Source organism: Salmo trutta, unplaced genomic scaffold (genome assembly GCF_901001165.1).
Source record: "Salmo trutta unplaced genomic scaffold, fSalTru1.1, whole genome shotgun sequence".
Taxonomy (NCBI): Eukaryota; Metazoa; Chordata; class Actinopteri; order Salmoniformes; family Salmonidae; genus Salmo; species Salmo trutta.
Window position 1 is genome coordinate 2,440,372 of NW_021822941.1, and position 21,671 is coordinate 2,462,042.

At 43.5% G+C, this 21,671-nt stretch overlaps 1 protein-coding gene and 1 long non-coding RNA gene across 2 annotated transcripts; both read left to right on the forward strand.

Moving 5' to 3' along the window:
- The first annotated feature begins 986 nt into the window (after positions 1–986).
- LOC115187375 (CD5 antigen-like) lies at positions 987–21,671 on the forward strand. The gene is made up of 10 exons (XM_029746447.1): positions 987–1,176; positions 3,966–4,053; positions 18,547–18,576; positions 18,808–19,119; positions 19,534–19,839; positions 19,965–20,240; positions 20,697–21,017; positions 21,121–21,209; positions 21,337–21,507; positions 21,623–21,671. The coding sequence occupies exons 1-9, from the start codon at positions 1,141–1,143 to the stop codon at positions 21,469–21,471; spliced, it is 1,593 nt and encodes a 530-aa protein (XP_029602307.1). The 5' UTR covers positions 987–1,140; the 3' UTR covers positions 21,472–21,507; positions 21,623–21,671.
- On the forward strand, positions 2,957–3,571 carry LOC115187433 (uncharacterized). Its single transcript, XR_003876075.1, has 2 exons — positions 2,957–3,090; positions 3,194–3,571. It is a non-coding gene; the product is annotated as an uncharacterized LOC115187433 (long non-coding RNA).

Here is a 21,671-nt window from a genome sequence, read left to right on the forward strand (position 1 = left end):
GATTCTATTACATCAACACGACTCATCCCGACTCTACACAGACCGGTGCTGCAGAACCAATCAGAGCTGCAGTAGACCTACATGCAGTAGGACATTGCCATGTTTATATTTAACCTTTATTTAACTAGGAAAGTCAGTTAAGAACAAATTCTTATTTACAATGATGGCCTGGCAGGAGGCAAAAGGCCTTCTAGGGGGCTGGGATTAAAAATAAAATCATAAAATATAAATATAGGACAAAACACACATCACGACAAGTGAGACAACACAACACTACATAAAGAGAGACATAAGACAACAACATAGCAAGGCAGCAACACATGACAACACAGCATGGTAGTAACACCAACATTTCGCCCCAACAGGTCCACAGACGATGCAATCGCCATCACACTGCACACTGCCCTATCCCATCTGGAAAAGAGGAATACCTATGTAAGAATGCTGTTCATTGACTACAGCTCAGCATTCAACACTATAGTACCCTCCAAGCTCATCATTAAGCTTAAGGCCCTGGGTCTCAACCCCTCCCTGTGAAACTGGGTCCTGGACTTTCTGTTCCTGTTGGGGCGACACATACGTCTCGTGTCTGGGCCGTTGAATTGCGACTTCATTTTGTCCCTATACCGACATTTCGCTTGTTTGATTGCCTTGCGGAGGGAATAACTACACGGTTTATATTAATCCATATTCCCCAACCTCTTTCCATGGTTGAATATGGTGGTTCGCGCTTTCAGTTTTGCACAAATGGTTTCTGGTTAGGGTAGGTTTTAATAGTCACAGTGGGTACAACATCTCCAATGCACTTTCTAATAAACTCACTCACCGAGTCAGCGTATAAATCAATGTTATTGTCTGAGGCTTCACAGAAAATTTCCCAGTCCGCATGACCAAAACAATCTTGAAACCTGGATTCCGATTGGTCAGACATTATGTTTACATTATGTTAGTCACAGATATGTACGTTCAGCCTGTTAATTATTTCAGTACGAGTTGACTTATCTTACAAAGTCAGCGCGGCTTAACATAGTTCATTTCGTTTTTGACCTCGACATTGTTGCTGGATAGATACTTTCTTAACTAACATGCTGGCGCTGCTAGCTAGCTAATGCTAACGGCGCTAGCTAACCTCATATCTGGATGCCTCACTCTAGTTCCCGAGAGAGCAGCATACTGGTAAGTCAACTTTGCTTTCAAACTTCGTAATCATCTGTAAAGTTGTTTTACATGCAGTCATACAAGCTAGATAGATATTTTGTTGAAAGCCTGTTGGCTCATTGGTTGTTTCTTTGGGGCTAGCTAAGCTATCACTAGCTACCTAGGTGGATAATAATGTGATGTACAGTAACGTTACAGTATTACTGAATGACAACATATAGCCTTGTCTCTACTAGTTGGCAAGTTGGTTGATATGGTGCAGTAGACTACAGTACAACATTACTAAATGATAACAATGTAGCCTTGTGACCAGATAGTAGTTGGTTGATATGGTGCAGTAGGTTACAGTACAACATTACTAAATGATAACAACGTAGCCTTGTGACCAGATAGTAGTTGGTTGATATGGTGCAGTAGGTTACAGTACAACATTACTAAATGATAACAACGTAGCCTTGTGACCAGATAGTAGTTGGTTGATATGGTGCAGTAGACTACAGTACAACATTACTAAATGATAACAACGTAGCCTTGTGACCAGATAGTAGTTGGTTGATATGGTGCAGTAGGTTACAGTACAACATTACTAAATGATAACAACGTAGCCTTGTGACCAGATAGTAGTTGGTTGATATGGTGCAGTAGACTACAGTACAACATTACTAAATGATAACAACGTAGCCTTGTGACCAGCTAGTAGTTGGTTGATATGGTGCAGTAGGTTACAGTACAACATTACTAAATGATAACAACGTAGCCTTGTGACCAGATAGTAGTTGGTTGATATGGTGCAGTAGACTACAGTACAACATTACTAAATGATAACAACGTAGCCTTGTGACCAGCTAGTAGTTGGTTGATATGGTGCAGTAGACTACAGTACAACATTACTAAATGATAACAACGTAGCCTTGTGACCAGATAGTAGTTGGTTGATATGGTGCAGTAGGTTACAGTACAACATTACTAAATGATAACAACGTAGCCTTGTGACCAGATAGTAGTTGGTTGATATGGTGGAGTAGGTTACAGTACAACATTACTAAATGATAACAACGTAGCCTTGTGACCAGATAGTAGTTGGTTGATATGGTGCAGTAGGTTACAGTACAACATTACTAAATGATAACAACGTAGCCTTGTGACCAGATAGTAGTTGGTTGATATGGTGCAGTAGACTACAGTACAACATTACTAAATGATAACAACGTAGCCTTGTGACCAGCTAGTAGTTGGTTGATATGGTGCAGTAGGTTACAGTACAACATTACTAAATGATAACAACGTAGCCTTGTGACCAGATAGTAGTTGGTTGATATGGTGCAGTAGGTTACAGTACAACATTACTAAATGATAACAACGTAGCCTTGTGACCAGCTAGTAGTTGGTTGATATGGTGCAGTAGGTTACAGTACAACATTACTAAATGATAACAACGTAGCCTTGTGACCAGATAGTAGTTGGTTGATATGGTGCAGTAGACTACAGTACAACATTACTAAATGATAACAACGTAGCCTTGTGACCAGATAGTAGTTGGTTGATATGGTGCAGTAGACTACAGTACAACATTACTAAATGATAACAACGTAGCCTTGTGACCAGATAGTAGTTGGTTGATATGGGGTGCAGTTAACTAGCGTCGTTGTTATTCACCTCTGACACGGCCAAAACATCAGCTATGTGGTGTCAGATATCACCGGTTAACACTTGATCTGATTGGATCTAGGCCTTACACTCATTCAGTATGTTTAGTTTATGATTATTGTCAGTTCAGAATATTGTGCCTCTCTCTTTTAGATCTGCCAGCCCCAGCAGTTCAGCTGCAGTCTCAGCAGTCCTCTGCTGTGGTCTTTCATTTACCGGCTGCACCAGTTCCTACTACACTGGCCGTGAAGGGAGAAACTGTTGAGGAGACCCAGATGGTTACAGGTAATTCAGAATTCGATTGCATATGCTCAGTCACACCAACAGATGTACACACACATGTTGTTCACCTGTATACTTACTGTCACTTTGTGTGTCTCTCTTTCAGATCTGCCTGACAGCCTCACCCAGAAGACACTGGGCCTATCAAGACTGACAAAGCAGAGATGGGTGGCTGACAAGGAAAAATAAAACACACACACATTATCCACAATGTAAATACATTGTAATTACTTGTTTATTTCATGTTTGCTGCATTTTATTTGAGGATTGGAGAGATCTACTCCTTCATATCCATTCTCAATATCTACATAATTACTGTCCATATCTATCAAATCAAAGGGTGATTGATAATATTGTAAAAGACTATGGCTTAATGTTTACAGTTTGAGGAAATTCTGTGTGCTTTTTTCTGAGTTGAAAACATGTGTTGGTTCCACTTTTCTGGGCTCCGTTATTTACAAATAAGGAATACTTAAAATGTGAATATATAAAATGAAGATATTATAATTAGAATACAGCCGTAGACAGAAGTCAAAGATCAACATACAACTGATGTCTCTCCTGAGTTCTGCCCCGAACAAAAGAAAGACAGGATCTTATATAGATCACACCTTATGGCGTCAAACCCTGTATGTGCAGCTAAAAGAACAAGTTATTCTTAACACAAGGTTTCTGAGAACCGGTCTCAGCAGTATGTAAATCTGCCCTTGTTTCAGAGAAAAACAGAAGCTGTCTCTGTGTCTCTCTGTGTCTCTCTGTGTCTCTCTGTGTCTCTCTGTGTCTCTCTGTGTCTCTCTGTGTCTCTCTGTGTCTCTCTGTGTCTCTCTGTGTCTCTCTGTGTCTCTCTGTGTCTCTCTGTGTCTCTCTGTCATCCACAGTCCCTTTTCTCACCTCTTCTCACAGACGCAGGGCTGCGGGTTTTGGCAGAGAGCTACACACAGAGAGGCCTCAATATTCAGCTATACAGTGAGTATAAGTACAATGGCACGTCAGCAAATTAATAACAACATAATCAGTGGTGGGGGTCTTTAGAAGACCCCCAAAATCAACTTTAACCCTTCACATGCCTCCCTCTCACACACACATTAGACCCAATGTAAATAAATTGTAATAACTTGTTTATTTTATTTGAGGAAAATATCTGCAATAAAGTACATTCACAGTTAAAGCAATGTCTTTGGTTTATTGGATATTTCTCTGAATACAAAGTGTGACCAGAAGGAAGTCAGCAGACCTGCAACCCCTGGACTGTGTAGGTTTTGTCATCTGGAGCTGAAAAATAGAGAGATGGGAGGAAGAGTGGAGTTTAAAGGTTTATCATTAATAACAGACACAATTCTAGAATGAATTCATATTAGAATATATTACATAATAGTGACCAGTAGTTACTGTATTGTGATGGTTTAGTTACTGTATTGTGATTGTTTAGTAATAGTTACTGTATTGTGATTGTTTAGTAATAGTTACTGTATTGTGATGGTTTAGTCATAGTTACTGTATTGTGATGGTTTAGTCGTAGTTACTGTATTGTGATGGTTTAGTTGTAGTTACTGTATTGTGATTGTTTAGTTACTGTATTGTGATTGTTTAGTAATAGTTACTGTATTGTGATGGTTTAGTCATAGTTACTGTATTGTGATTGTTTAGTTACTGTATTGTGATTGTTTAGTAATAGTTACTGTATTGTGATGGTTTAGTCGTAGTTACTGTATTGTGATTGTTTAGTTACTGTATTGTGATTGTTTAGTTACTGTATTGTGATGGTTTAGTTACTGTATTGTGATGGTTTAGTTAGTGTATTGTGATTGTTTAGTTACTGTATTGTGATTGTTTAGTAATAGTTACTGTATTGTGATGGTTTAGTAATAGTTACTGTATTGTGATGGTTTAGTCATAGTTACTGTATTGTGATTGTTTAGTTACTGTATTGTGATTGTTTAGTAATAGTTACTGTATTGTGATGGTTAAGTCGTAGTTACTGTATTGTGATTGTTTAGTTACTGTATTGTGATGGTTTAGTCGTAGTTACTGTATTGTGATTGTTTAGTTACTGTATTGTGATGGTTTAGTCGTAGTTACTGTATTGTGATTGTTTAGTCGTAGTTACTGTATTGTGATGGTTTAGTCGTAGTCACTGACTCCTGAACAGCTAATCAAAGGGCTACCGAGACCCCTCTTTTACGCTGCTGCTACTCTCTGTTTATTATCTATGCATAGTCACTTTAACTCTACCTACATGTACATATTACCTCAATTACCTCAACTAACCGGTGCCCCCGCACATTGACTCTGTACAGGTACCTCCTGTATATAGCCTCCACATTGACTCTGTACCGGTACCCCCTGTATATAGCCTCCACATTGACTCTGTACTGGTACCCCTGTATAAAGCCTCAATATTGTTATTTTCCTGTCTAATGTGTATTCATGACCCCCCCATGTCTAATGTGTATTCATGACCCCCCCATGTCTAATGTGTATTCATGACCCCCCCATGTCTAATGTGTATTCATGACCCCCCCATGTCTAATGTGTATTCATGACCCCCCCATGTCTAATGTGTATTCATGCCTCCCCCCATGTCTAATGTGTATTCATGACCCCCCCATTTCTAATGTGTATTCATGACCCCCCCATGTCTAATGTGTATTCATGCCTCCCCCCATGTCTAATGTGTATTCATGACCCCCCCATGTCTAATGTGTATTCATGACCCCCCCATGTCTAATATGTATTCATGACCCCCCCATGTCTAATATGTATTCATGACCCCCCCATGTCTAATATGTATTCATGACCCCCCCATGTCTAATATGTATTCATGACCCCCCCATGTCTAATATGTATTCATGACCCCCCCATGTCTAATATGTATTCATGACCCCCCCATGTCTAATATGTATTCATGACCCCCCCATGTCTAATATGTATTCATGACCCCCCCATGTCTAATATGTATTCATGACCCCCCCATGTCTAATGTGTATTCATGACCCCCCCATGTTTAATGTGTATTCATGACCCCCCCATGTCTAATGTGTATTCATGACCCCCCCATGTCTAATATGTATTCATGACCCCCCCATGTCTAATGTGTATTCATGCCTCCCCCCATGTCTAATGTGTATTCATGACCCCCCCATGTCTAATATGTATTCATGACCCCCCCATGTCTAATATGTATTCATGACCCCCCCATGTCTAATGTGTATTCATGACCCCCCCATGTCTAATGTGTATTCATGCCTCCCCCCATGTCTAATGTGTATTCATGACCCCCCCATGTCTAATGTGTATTCATGACCCCCCCATGTCTAATGTGTATTCATGACCCCCCCATGTCTAATGTGTATTCATGACCCCCCCATGTCTAATGTGTATTCATGACCCCCCCATGTCTAATGTGTATTCATGACCCCCCCATGTCTAATATGTATTCATGACCCCCCCATGTCTAATGTGTATTCATGACCCCCCCATGTCTAATATGTATTCATGACCCCCCTCCATGTCTTTTCCTCTCTTGGATATTGGAGCAGTTATGATGTCATCATAACCAGTAACCTTTTCCTCTCTTGTCCCAGTCCATCCTGACCCTGACATTAAACCATCAGACCTGTTGAGTTGACTTGGGTAACAGACCTCTAGCTTCTACACCACATCCCCCCTTCTCCTGCTCTAACATGAGACCTCATCAGAACTCATTTTGGGTGCTGGTACTGTTTATATTTAGGTTCTGGAACATTTAGCCAATATTCTATAAGAGGTGAACTCAAGCAGTAGAAAGTTAGAGGTGATATTATAACACACACTAAAGTTGAAGTCGGAATTTTACATACACCTTATCCAAATACATTTAAACTCTGTTTTACACAATTCCTGACATATAACCACTTTATTTTAAGAATTTGAAATGTCAGAATAATATGAGAGAGTGATTTATTTCAGCTTTTATTTATTTCATCACATTCCCAGTGGGTCAGAAGTTTACATACATTCAATTAGTATTTGGTAGCATTGCCTTTAAATTGTTTAACTTGGGTCAAATGTTTCAGGTAGCTTTCCACAAGCTTCCTTCAATAAGTTGGGTGAATTTTGGCCCATTCCTCCTGACAGAGCTGGTGTAACTGAGTCAGGTTTGTAGGCCTCCTTGCTCGCACTCGCTTTTTCCACTTCTGTCCACAAATGTTCTATAGGATTGAGGTCAGGGCTTTGTGATGGCCACTCCAATACCTTGACTTTGTTGTCCTTAAGCCATTTTGCCACAACTTTGGAAGTATGCTTGGGTCATTGTCCATTTGGAAGACCCATTTGCAACCAAGCTTTAACTTCCTGACTAATGCCTTGAGATGTTACTTCAATATATCCACATAATTTTCCATCCTCATTATGCCATCTATTTTGTGAAGTGCAACAGTCCCTCCTGCAGCAAAGCCCCCCCACAACATGATGCTGCCACCCCCGGGCTTCACGGTTGGGATGGTGTTCTTTGAATTGCAAGCCTCCCCTTTTTCCTCCAAACATCACGATGGTCATTATGGCCAAACAGTTCTATTTTTGTTTCATCAGACCAGAGGACATTTCTCCAAAAAGTACAATCTTTGTCCCCATGTGCAGTTGCAAACCATAGTCTGGCTTTTTAATGGCGGTTTTGGAGCAGTGGCTTCTTCCTTGCTGAGCGGCCTTTCAGGTTATGTCGATATAGGACTCATTTTTACTGTAGATATAGATATTTTTTGTACCTGTTTCCTCCAGCATCTTCACAAGTTCATTTGCTGCTGTTCTGGGATTGATTTGCACTTTTCACACCAAAGTACGTTCATCTCTAGGAGACAGAACGCGTCTCCTTCCTGAGCAGTATGACGGCTGCGTGGTCCCATGGTGTTTATACTTACGTACTATTGTTTGTACAGATGAACGTGGTACCTTCAGGCATTTTTAAATTGCTCCCAAGGATGAACCAGACTTGTGGAGGTCTAGAATTTATTTTCTGAGGACTTGGCTGATTTCTTTAGATTTTCCCATGATGTCAAGCAAAGAAGCACTGAGTTTGAAGGTAGGCCTTGAAATACATCCACAGGTACACCTCCAATTGACTCAAATGATGTCAATTAGCATATCAGAAGCTTCTAAAGCCATGACATCATTTTCTGGAATTTTCCAAGCTGTTTAAAGGCGCAGTCAACTTAGTGTATGTAAACTTCTGACCCACTGGAATTGTGATACAGTTAATTATAAGTTAAATAATCCGTAAACAATTGTTGGGGAAATGATCTGTGTCATGCACAAAGTAGATGTCCTAACTGACTTGCCAAACTATAGTTTGTTAACAAGAAATTTGTGGAGTGGTTGAAAAATGAGTTTTAATGACTCCAACCTAAGTGTATGTAAACTTCCAACTTCAACTGTATGTGAAACTTTGCTGCTCTGTCAGCAGTTTCCTGTGGGGTTTTTCAGAACAGATCAGTTTGCTCTATTTAGCTGAGCTCAACCACTGATCTAAGAAAAGTTTTTCACACCACTGAAATAAGGAAGTAATGAGAGAGAAGTCATTTTGCCTAGCAGTATTTTCCATTCTTCAGTCCTCTCTACGACAGTAGACTGTATAGCTCAGTGGAGCCCCAGTTAGAGACAGATATGATACCTGCAGTGATGATGTTGTTGATCCTCTTCTGGAACACAGGTAGGATGCTGTTATACACTTGTGACAGTTACTGAGATATGTTTTGATATTGTAAGATATATTATACATTTCAGGGCTAGTAAAAGAACATACAACTGGAAGCAGACAGTAGAAATGTGTCTCAAAGCAGGACAATGATGTGATCACCTGTAAATGTACTTTACTGTAGCCTAACTGTCCACCTGGGCACTAATGTCAGTTAAGTTGTGATGGTGTCATGCATCTGACTGTTGTATATTCAGTGTGTCAATGATTGATTGTATCTGTCTCTATGTAAATGAATGAGAGTATATTTTATGTATCTATTTAATATTGGTCTGATGTTAGAGCAGGAGAAGGGGGGAGTGTAGATGCCAGAGGTCTGTGACCTGAGTCAAGATCAACAGGCCTGATGCTACATGTCAGGAAGAGAGAGAGAACGAGAGAGAGAGGAAGGAGGGGGTGGGGAGGGCAGAGGAGACAGTAGTGGAGAGAGAGGGGAGGGCAGAGGGGAGAGAGGGGAGGGGACAGAGTATCGCCGAGGGAAGTAGGTGTGATGAGGGTGCTGCAGCGACCCCAGAAAAATACAAAAATGTAATTGTAATATTTTTGTAAACTTTTGGGATTTTTTTTTTTCACCCTAGTAGTGCAGTACTGTATCAGCGGTCTGATATAGCCTTCTGTAGTCAGCCAAAAATAACCTTCTTGCTTATAGGGGCGGCAGGTAGCCTAGTGGTTAAAGCGTTGGGCCTGTACCTGAAAGGTTTCTAGATTGAATCCCCGGGCTGACAAGGACAAGGTAAAAATCTGTTCTGCCCCTGAACCAGGCCGTCATTGGAAATAAGAATTTGTTCTTAACTGACTTGCCTAGTTAAATAAAAAATAGGCCAACATCATCATCCTCTGTCGGCATCCTAATCCCTACCTGTAGTCTACCTACCTCTGGTATAATGCATTTCCACCTCTCACTCCATCAGTGTTGCTCTGTCTGCATCCTAATCCCTACCTGTAGTCTACCTACCTCTGGTATAATGCATTTCCACCTCTCACTCCATCAGTGTTTCTCTGTCTGCATCCTAATCCCTACCTGTAGTCTACCTACCTCTGGTATAATGCATTTCCACCTCACACTCCATCAGTGTTGCTCTGTCTGCATCCTAATCCCTACCTGTAGTCTACCTACCTCTGGTATAATGCATTTCCACCTCACACTCCATCAGTGTTGCTCTGTCTGCATCCTAATCCCTACCTGTAGTCTACCTACCTCTGGTATAATGCATTTCCACCTCTCACTCCATCAGTGTTGCTCTGTCTGCATCCTAATCCCTACCTGTAGTCTACCTACCTCTGGTATAATGCATTTCCACCTCACACTCCATCAGTGTTGCTCTGTCTGCATCCTAATCCCTACCTGTAGCCTACCTACCTCTGGTATAATGCATTTCCACCTCTCACTCCATCAGTGTTGCTTGTCCATCTTCCTGAATTAAAAGATGAACAGATCAATATTGCTGGCATAACATCATTAAATATTGCTAAGTTATTTAGCTGTAGTGTGGATGTAGGGCTGGTTTTAGTATATAATGAGCACCCAGATGCTGCGAAGGCAACACAATAATATCAGACAGACAAGCTGGCCCTGCTGCCTCCACGTTGGCTACTATGTTGCAATATGAATATTCTCAGAGTTGTCTTGTTGATACTAAATGTTTCAGTTTCTCCAAGCCGCCTTGTTCATTTATACAATGTTTCAATATTATCAGAGCCACCTTGTTGATGCAATGCTTCAGTATTCACAGAATGTTTCCTTTCCCTGGTGAATAATGCAGACAGGCAGATACATAATGAGCTGGGTGCAGACATCATAAGGAACATCTCTGGATGCAAAGCAACAATTTTGGTGGGAAGCACATGAGACAATGACACTGTCATAGTACACTATATGAACCGCTCCACAAGGGTGACTTCATATACATTATAGCAGGGGGTCAACAACGCTTTTCACGAGATCCAATTTACAATTGATCCTACAATTTCTAAAGATCTGCGTGACTGTAATTATTTCCATATCAGCATTTTATGCTACTCAACTGTGCCCAAAAAATGTTTAAATGCCCACAAACTGAATATTTGTTGCTGGCTACTAGACAGAAACGTTGTCCATTCAACCACAGGCCACGGAGCCCCACTATGCATTGTCTTCCTGTATGGAGGCGCTGTCCAATCAGCGGTGCAGCCTTAAGGTAAAGTTAAATATTGTATTGTTTTTGTTCATTTCTGAGTGATGTTCTATCGATTCCCTGCGTCATGTCATGTTTTCATGTGTATCTGAGTTATTTGCCTTCAAGCAGGCAGAAATATGTCCGGTATGATGTAGCATCATGATAGAGTCTCACTACACTGGTAGTTAATAGGAATATGACTTTTAGATCGCCAAAACGTTATTCATACAGATTTCAATACTGGACGATGTAACTCGGGAGGTCTTCTTTCTAATGAGAAGTTTATCATATTTTTGTGATATTCCTGCCTTGGGAAATTGATAATTTAACGGAGGGTCTAACACGTTTCTCCTATTTGTCTGCCTCTATAGTCCAGGGTGCATTGCGTGGTGCCTTTGCCAGAGATATTATAGAAAGGAGATAGGAATCCATTAATGAACAATGTATACCGCCCTTCCCAGCACACTGTCGACCAATCACGTTCAGGTTGTCATGCTGCGTCACACGGTTGCTAAGCTACTCGTCACGCAATCCCTTCTCATAGTCAGTATACTGTATGTCGAGAAATGTGGCTATTTTCTTCGAAAGTACGTAATGCCACGATTCCAAAGCTGGATGATACTACAGATAGCAAGTCAATTTACCTCACATCTCGGAAAAGATTAGTCATGTTGTACTTCTTGTTGACTAAATTCGTGTTAACGTTGGGTTTTTGAGCTAGCGCTCAGTAGACTCCCATTCGCCTCCTGCCCCAGAATCGCCCAGAATGCACCGCGTGGGCCAATAACGAGGGATGACGTAGAACGGGCAAAGTTTCCCATCTCCTCAGAAGTATATCTGCCGTTGTGATTTAAACTCCACTCTGTGAGACACATCGATCTGCAGGTTGAACATGGTGAGATTGTTGAACCATAAAATGATAGTGCAGTGTGTTTAGGCGAGAACATTGCATTGTGGATTTTGTACTCAACTTGAGCTGCAACAAATTTCCTCAGATTTTCCATATTTCTACCAACCTTATTATAACACCAAAATGAAAAATCTGTTAACAAAAATGATTGTTCTCACATATTAGAGTAATTTATCACAGTAAATAAAAAATATTGAGTGGTTTTGGGTGGATTTTTCCTTTAATGTGCAGATTTTCCTTTTGTATTTCATCATTTTCTTCGTTCTTTGGTTGAGCCTGTTTGTCGTTACTCGTCCTTGTCGATTGTAGTTCTAAGTAAATCCTTTGATGTCTGCCTTTTATTTCAATACATGTGTAGGATTTATCTGGCACAGTTTACATTCACAGTCAGCTGTTTTATGCTCCGGTTAGTTTCACAATGATGTTGGTATTTGAAGTCAGCCTTTGACGCTTGTAAACTCAATTTTTAAAAAAAGTCCCTTTTTCAGGACCCTGTCTTTCAAAGATAATTCGTAAAAATCCAAATAACTTTACAGATCTTCATTGTAAAGGGTGTAAACACTGTTTCTCATGCTTGTTCAATGAACCATAAACAATTAATGAACATGCACCTGTGGAACGGTCGTTAAGACACTAACAGCTTACAGACAGTAGGCAATTAAGGTCACAGTTATGAAAACTTAGGACACTAAAGAGGCCTTTCTACTGACTCTGAAAAACACCAAAAGAAAGATGCCCAGGGTCCCAGCTCATCTGCGTGAACGTGCCTTAGACATGCTGCAAGGAGGCATGAGGACTGCAGATGTGGCCAGGGCAATAAATTGCAATGTCCGTACTGTGAGACGCCTAAGACAGAGCTACAAGGAGACAGGACAGACAGCTGATCGTCCTCGCAGTGGCAGACCACGTGTAACAACACCTGCACAGGATCGGTACATCCGAACATCACACCTGCGGGACAGGTACAGGATGGCAACAACAACTGCCCGAGTTACACCAGGAACGCACAATCCTTCCATCAGTGCTCAGACTGTCCGCAATAGGCTGAGAGAGGCTGGACTGAGGGCTTGTAGGCCTGTTGTAAGGCAGGTCCTCACCAGACATCACCGGCAACAACGTCGCCTATGGGCACAAACCCACCGTTGCTGGACCAAACAGGACTGGCAAAAAGTGCTCTTTACTGACGAGTTGCTGTTTTGTCACACCAGAGGTGATGGTTGGATTCATGTTTGTAGTCAAAGGAATGAGCGTTACACCGAGGCCTGTACTCTGGAGCGGGATCGATTTGGAGGTGGAGGGTCCGTCATGGTCTGGGACGGTGTGTCACAGCATCATCGGACTGAGCTTGTTGTCATTGCAGGCAATCTCAATGCTGTGCGTTACAGGGAAGACATCCTCCTCCCTCATGTGGTACCCTTCCTGCAGGCTCATCCTGACATGACCCTCTGGCAGGACAATGCCACCAGCCATACTGCTCGTTCTGTGCGTGATTTCCTGCAAGACAGGATTGTCAGTGTTCTGCCATGGCCAGCGAAGAGCCCGGATCTCAATCCCATTGAGCACGTCTGGGACCTGTTGGATCGGAGGGTGAGGGCTAGGGCCATTCTCCCCAGAAATGTCCGGGGACTTGCAGGTGCCTTGGTGGAAGAGTGAGGTAACATCTCGCAGCAAGAACTGGCAAATCTGGTGCAGTCCATGAGGAGGAGATGCACTACAGTACTTAATGCAGCTGGTGGCCACACCAGATACTGACTGTTACTTTTGATTTTTACCCCCCCCCCCCTTAGTTCAGGGACACATTATTCAATTTCTGTTAGTCACATGTCTGTGGAACTTCTTCAGTTTATGTCTCAGTTGTTGAATCTTGTTATGTTCATACAAATATTTACACATGTTAAGTTTGCTGAAAATATACCCAGTTGAGAGTGAGTGGACTTTTCTTTTTTTGCTGAGTTTATTATGCATTTATTTCATTGTACTGTTCCACCAGTAGACTAAATGAGTCAATGTAGTCTATGTATGATGAAGTTGAGTAGTACATTGTACACTCCATTCCACAGACCTTTAAACCTAATATAAACCTAATATTGCACTGATAATTAATGTCTGGGGGCATTTTTGTTAGTTTTTGCCGTTCTCCAAATAGTATTTTAGAGTTTTAAGTACAGTAAATTATCTGGTGTGGGGATTTCTACACACCCCATTTAGCCATACCCTAGGTTTAGCTGTATTTCTACACACCCCATTTAGCCATACCCTAGGTTTAGCTGTATTTCTACACACCCCATTTAGCCATACCCAAGGTTTAGCTGTATTTATACACACCCCATTTAGCCATACCCTAGGTTGAGCTGTATTTCTACACACCCCATTTAGCCATACCCTATGTTTAGCTGTTTTTCTACACACCCCATTTAGCCATACCATAGGTTTAGCTGTATTTCTACACCCCCCAAACTACATAATGTGGCTATGGGACAGAGGAGGAGGGGAGGAGAGATGGAGAGAGAGGGAGATGTCATCAGAGATGGGGCTGACAGACTAACATGCAGTCAACTGAATATCTTTTCATTACTGACTTCTCACCAGTGATGTCATCATAACCAGTAACCTTTTCCACTCTTGGTCCGGCTCACCTTGACCCTGACCTCTGATATAAATGATTTAAAAAACAGATGAAAGCAAATGTATTAAATTAGATCCCCCCACATTTATTTAACCAGGTGTATGTGTGTGTGTTCTATTTTTTTATTTAACCTTTATTTAACCAGGTAGGCTAGTTGAGAACAAGTTCTCATTTACAACTGAGACCTGGCCAAGATAAAGCAAAGCAGTGCGACAGAAACAACAACACAGAGTTACACATGGAATAAACAAACGTACAGTCAATAACACAATAGAAAAAAAGAAAGTATATATACAGTGTGTGCAAATGGCATGAGGAGGTAAGGCAATAAATAGGCCATAGTAGCAAAGTAATTACAATTTAGCAAATTAACACTGGAGTGATAGATGAGCAGGTGATGATGTGCAAGTAGAAATACTGGTGTGCAAAAGAGCAGCAAAGTAAATAAAAACAATATGGGGATGAGGTAGGTAGATTGGATGGGCTGTTTACAGATGGACTATGTACAGCTGCAGTGATCGGTTAGCTGCTCAGATAGCTGATGTTTAAAGTTAGTGAGGGAAATAAAAGTCTCCAACTTCAGCGATTTTTGCAATTCGTTCCAGTCACTGGCAGCAGAGAACTGGAAGGAAAGGCGGCCAAAGGAGGTGTTGGCTTTCGGGATGACCAGTGAGATATACCTGCTGGAGCCCATGCTACGGGTGGGTGTTGCTATGGTGACCAGTGAGCTGAGATAAGGCGGAGCTTTACCTAGCATAGACTTATAGATGACCTGGAGCCAGTGGGTCTGGAGACGAATATGTAGCGAGGGCCAGCCGACTAGAGCATACAGGTCGCAGTGGTGGGTGGTATATGGGGCTTTGGTAACAAAACGGATGGCACTGTGATAGACTGCATCCAATTTGCTAAGTAGAGTATTGGAAGCTATTTTGTAGATGGCATCGCTGAAGTCGAAGATCGGTAGGATAGTCAGTTTTACTAGGGTAAGTTTGGCGCGTGAGTGAAGGAGGCTTTGTTGCGAAATAGAAAGCCAATTCTAGATTTGATTTTGCATTGGAGATGTTTGATATGAGTCTGGAAGGAGAGTTTACAGTCTAACCAGACTCCTAGGTATTTGTAGTTGTCCACATATTCTAAGTCAGAACCGTCCAGAGTAGTGATGCTGGACAGGCGGGCGGGTGCATGTAGCTATCAGTTGAGGAGCATGCATTCAGTTTTACTAGCGTTTAAGAGCAGTTGGAGGCCACGAAAGGAGTGTTCTATGTGTTCTAGTGTTCTCGTTTGGAGGTTTGTTAGCACAGTGTCCAAAGAAGGGCCAGAAGTATACAGAATGGTGTTGTCTGCGTAGAGGTGGATCAGAGAATCACCAGCAGCAAGAGCGACATCGTTGAAATATACAGAGAAAAGAGTCGGCACGAGAATTGAACCCTGTGGTACCCCCATAGAGACTGCCAGAGGTCCGGAAAACAGGCCCTCTGATCTGACACACTGAACTCTGTCTGCTTGTATATATCCTCGCTACTGTATATAGCCTCACTACTGTATATAGCCTCTCTACTGTATATAGTATCTCTACTGTATATAACCTCTCTACTGTATATAGCCTCTCTACTGTATATAACCTCTCTACTGTATATATCCTCTCTACTGTATATAACCTCTCTACTGTATATAACCTCTCTACTGTATATAGTCTCTCTACTGTATATAACCTCTCTACTGTATATAGCCTCTCTACTGTATATAGTCTCTCTACTGTATATAACCTCGCTACTGTATATAGTCTCTCTACTGTATATAGCCTCTCTACTGTATATAGTCTGCCACCATGGGGAGAAGGGGAGAAGAGAGGGGGAGAAGAAGAGAGGGGGAGAAGAGGAGAGGGGGAGAAGAGGAGAGGAGAGGAGAGGAGAGGAGAGGAGAGGAGAGGAGAGGAGAGGAGAGGAGAGGAGAGGAGAGAAGGGGAGAAGAGAGGGGGAGAAGAGGAGAGATGGAGAAGAGGAGAGGAGAGGGGGAGAAGAGGAGAGGGGCAGAAGAGGAGAGGAGAGGGGGAGAAGAGAGGGGGAGAAGAGGAGAGATGGAGAGGGGGAGAAGAGGAGAGGGAGAGGGGGAGGAGAGAGGGGGAGAAGAGGAGAGGGAGAGAAGTGGAGAGTAGAGGGGGAGAAGAGGAGAGGGGGAGAAGATGAGAGGGGGAGAAAGGGAGAAGAGAGGGGGAGAAGAAGAGAGGGGTTGAAGAGGAGAAGAGAGGGAGGGAAGAGGAGAAGAGAGGGAGAGAAGAAGGGGGAGAAGAGGAGAGTGGAAGAAGGGGAGAAGAGAGGGGAGAAGAGGAGAGGAGAGGGGGAGAAGAGAAGAGAGGGGGAGAAGAGGAGAGGGGGAGAAGAGGAGAGGGAGAGAAGTGGAGAGGGGGAGAAAGGGAGAAGAGGAGAGGGGGAGAATGGGAGAAGAGAGGGGGAGAAGAGGAGAAGAGAGGGGGAGAAGAGGAGAAGAGAGGGGGAGAAGAGGAGAAGAGAGGGGGAGAAGAGGAGAAGAGAGGGGGAGAAGAGGAGAGGGGGAGAGGGGGAGAAAGGGAGAAGAGGAGAGGGGGAGAAGAGGAGAGGGGGAGAAAGGGAGAAGAGAGGGGGTGAAGAGGAGATGGGGAGAAAGGGAGAAGAGAGGGGGAGAAGAGGAGAGGGGGAGAAAGGGAGAAGAGAGGGGGAGAAGAGGAGAGGGGGAGAAGGGGAGAAGAGGAGAGGGGGAGAATGGGAGAAGAGGAGAGTAGAGGGGGAGAAGAGGAGAGGGGGAGAATGGGAGAAGAGGAGAGGAGAGGGGGAGAAGAGGAGAGGGGAGAAGGGGAGAAAAGGGGGGGAAGAGGAGAAGAGAGGGGGAGAAGAGGAGAGGGGGAGGAGGGGGAGAAAGGGAGAAGAGAGGGGGTGAAAAGGAGATGGGGAGAAAGGGAGAAGAGAGGGGGAGAAGAGGAGAGGGGGAGAAAGGGAGAAGAGAGGGGGAGAAGAGGAGAGGGGGAGAAGGGGAGAAGAGGAGAGGGGGAGAATGGGAGAAGAGGAGAGTAGAGGGGGAGAAGAGGAGAGGGGGAGAAAGGGAGAAGAGAGGGGGAGAAGAGGAGAAGATGAGAGGGGGAGAATGGGAGAAGAGGAGAGGAGAGGGGGAGAAGAGGAGAGGAGAGGGGGAGGAGAGGAGAGGGGGAGAAGAGGAGATTAGAGGGGGAGTAGCAGAGAGATGGAGAAGAGGAGAGGAGAGGGGGAGAAGAGGAGAGGGGAGAAGGAGAGAAGAGAGGGGGGAAGAGAAGAGGAGAGGGGGAGAAGAGGAGAAATGGAGAAGAGGAGAGGGAGAGAAGAGAAGGAGAGGGGGAGAAGAGAGGAGAGGGAGAGAAGAGGAGAGGGGGAGAAGTGAGGGAGAGAAGTTAGGTGGGAGAAGAGGAGGGGGGAGGAGAAATGGAGAAGAGGAGAGGAGAGGGGCGATGGGAGGGGATGAAGAGGAGACGGGGAGAAGAGAGGGAGAGAAGAGGAGAGGGGGAGAAGAGGAGAGAGGGAGAAGAGGAGAAGAGAGGGGGGAAGAGAAGAGGAGAGGGGAGATGGGGAGGAGAGGGGAAAGGAAGGGAGTGGAGAGGAGAAAAGAGGGGATGAAGAGAGGGGAGGGGAGGGGAGAAGAGTAGAGGGGGGAGGGGAGGGTAAGGAGAGGAGAAGAGAGGGGAAAGTCACGAGCTCTTCATGAAGGCCATTCTACTGCCAATGTTTGTCTATGGAGATTGCATGGCTGAATGCTTGATTTTATACATCTGTCAGGAAGGGGAGTGGCTGAAATAGAATCCACTAATATGAAGGGGTGTCCACATACTTTTGTATATATAGTGTATGTACACATGGGTGTTGTTGCACCATACCAACGATAAGCCTGTCTTCCCCATCACATCATGAAAGGTCATGTTGATGTTCATTTAACCTCTGTCTCTCTCTTCCTCTGACTCCTCCCTTTCTCCTTTGTTTCTCTCTATCTCTCTGTCTCTTTCTCTCTCTTTCTCCTCTGTCTCTCTCTTCCTCCTCAGATCTCCAGGCTCAAAGCGTCAGTCCACCAGGTAGGTAGAGTATAAATCTACAGTGATTATAGCAGTTCAATATTAGTCAACTTTATTATCCCACATGGAGAAATTCATGTGTCCATACAAACCATTCTAAACCCCAATAACAAGTAGTGTTTTATGGAACTACTAATACTTGTCAACCACAAAGCACTACTGCTGTTAGAATAACACAATCACTGTCATCATCTGTCCTCACCACTGTGTTTTCCTCTCTGCTGTTTACAGCTGAACTCTCAGTCAGACTGGTGGATGGGACCACTTCCTGTTCTGGGACAGTGGAAGTCTTCTTCAGAAGAGAGTGGTCAGTTCTATGTTCTGTGTTATGGAGCATGATGAGAGAGGTTAAGGTTGTGTGTAGAGAGCTGGACTGTGGGAATCCTGTAGCTGAATCTAGAAGACCTCTGGTTGAAGATGGAAGAAGAGGAGTCAGACTATTGAGATGTAGTGGAGATGAGTCTTCTATTAGACAGTGTGTCATCATAGGAGGAGGACCTGGTGCCTGTAGTGGTGGATATTATCATCATGTGACCTGTTCAGGTAAGAGGCTGGCCATATTGAGAGATTTATTTATACATTATACAATATTACCATGTATCATGTTTTATGTGTTTTTATTTCATTTAAATAGAGGGAGAGATGTCAGATGTATTTAAACATTTTATTTGTGTTTGTCATATTGGTTTATGGGAGATCATTGTAGTTCAGATGGTACTGAAGTGAAGCTGCCTGATGGATGTCCAGCTGTTTATTTTCTATAAAGTGAAGTGAACTTATTCCTGTCTCCTGCCTGCATTATTCCCAACCCTATCCTGAGTGACTAAGAACCCATTTCTACCTCTTACAGTATCAAACATAGCAAACTACAATATTTTATCCAACATATTTGTGTTTAGTCCTTGACAGTGTCATCAACAAAACTGATTGAATGTTCAACCAAGTCTTTTTCTCCAGAGTCTGTGCGGCTTGTGGATGGAGCTGGTCTCTGCTCTGGGAGAGTGGAGGTGAAGTCCAATCAGTCCTGGGCCTCAGTGTGTGAAGCTGACTTTGACCGGCAGGATGCAGAGGTAGTCTGTGGGGTGCTTGGCTGTGGGGCTCCTGCAGCTCTACAGGGGGGGCTCTATGGAGAAGGTGAGGGTCAGACCTGGGATAAAGAGTTCCAGTGTAAAGGCAAAGAGTCCCTTCTCCTGGACTGTGACACCTCAGACAGAGAAAACAACACCTGTCTACCTGGTAATGCTGTTGGACTCACCTGCTCAGGTAAGAAACCGTTTGTCACTCAATCAACATTGTTTCTCACCTGGAGTGAAGAATATGAGAGACAATATAGGTGTGTTTTAGTGAGAAAATAGTAAGATTACTGTCTCTCTCTTTTCTTTTCTCAGAGCCTGATGATGTGAGGCTGTTGGGAGGAGGCAGTCGCTGTGCTGGTGGAGTGGAGCGGTACGACCAGGGAGAGTGGAGGACTGTGGGATCTGACTGGAACCAGAGGGATGTAGCTGCAGTAGTGTGTAGACAGCTGGGTTGTGGCTCCACTGTTTCAGTTCTACCTGGAAACACCACTGGAGGGTTTTTAGTTTCCTGTTCTGGGTCTGAGTCTTCACTGAGGGAGTGTTGGAGAAGTTATTATCTCTCTCCTGGACTCACAGGGATCTGCTCAGGTAATAACAAGATATTATAATTATATTCATCTGATTTCCTTCATTCATACAACTTCCTCTGCACCTCTCATGATGACTGTTTAGCTTGTCAGTCTGCTTTACTAAATAGATCACTCAGTCAAGTAGGAATCAAATACTACTTAAAATTCCAGAATGGTTTTGTATTTGAGTGTTATCTCAGTGAACGTCTCTACTCACTACCACTGTCACATGTCATGTTATTGTCATATCTAAATGAGGAAAGTAGTTGAGGAGCTACGTTTTCTTTTTCTCTCCTCTTGTTCCAGATGTCCTGCTTAAGCCTGATATCAACATATGTTGTCTCAGTGACTGTAGGCCCACTACTCATGTTGCCCTGTGAGGGAGGGTGGCTAGCACTGTTACATGCTGATGTTATTGTCATATCTATAGGAAACTAGTTGAAGAGGTTTGTCTTGTTCTCTTTTATTGTTACAGATCTCCTGGTCCAGCCTGATATCTCCCTGACTGACTCAATGGGAGGGGTCTCCAGGGGCCACCAGGGGCCCGAGGTGTTCAAGGGCTACAGCTTCACCATCACCTGCTCCACTCAGCCACAGTACCCAGGAGGCTCCTTCCTCCTCACGTTCACCGGCTCCAACAGAACCCAGACCCAGCCAGCTGTCAATCACTCTGCTGCCTTCCTCTTCCCTGCTGCAGATGACTCCCACCAAGGGATCTACAGCTGTGTTTATGACAATTATGTTTTCTCTCATAACTTCTCCTCTGAGAGTGAGCTCCTCTCCCTCACCATCACAGGTAACTGAACATGAACCAGACTTATAACTTTGTCATTGACAGATTTCCCACAGATCTATGTGATGATGATCAGTCCCCTCATCAAAGGTGTTTCTGTTTGCAGCCTCTCCTCTGCCAGCCTTCATCATCAGACACGTTGTAGTGCTGCTGATGCTACTGACAGCCATCATCACCTCCTACCTGTACTACAAGGTAAAGACATTTACTCAGACGTTACAAGTCATTTAAACAAGAGGGAGAGGGTGAGGGGGAGAGGGAGGGAGAGAGAATGGAGATACTAGAGAGTAAATGTCTGACTGTTGGTGCTGTGTCTCCCTAGCCCACCAGGAGGCAGAAGAGAGTGAACAGGGTGAACAGCATGGATTTTTATGTCAATGCCATGGAGATGGTCTCTCTGAGCTCCAGAGCTGAAGCTGGACCGGGAGAGGAGAGAGCAGCCCAGGGGACGGAGTAGGAGTAGAATGAAGCTGACCCTACATGCTGATCTTAGGTCAGTTATGTGTTTTAAATGGATGGTCAGCAGTGGACTGGTGTTTAAAATGTGGTGACAAACCTGAAGTGGTTCTAATTTTAATAACAAGTTCAGAATTAGTTTATTTTTCTAGAACCTTGGAAGAAATCTAAAAGGAGTGACTGCAACCACCATTATTCCTT

Excerpts from the sequence above, each read along its gene's own strand:
- LOC115187375 (XM_029746447.1), top strand. The coding sequence starts at position 1,141 with ATGCCTCACTCTAGTTCCCGAGAGAGCAGCATACTG. Across the intron at positions 1,177-3,965 it reads CCCGAGAGAGCAGCATACTG|TCCCTTTTCTCACCTCTTCT; the intron begins GTAAGTCAACTT and ends TGTCATCCACAG. Across the intron at positions 18,577-18,807 it reads TCAAAGCGTCAGTCCACCAG|CTGAACTCTCAGTCAGACTG; the intron begins GTAGGTAGAGTA and ends TGCTGTTTACAG.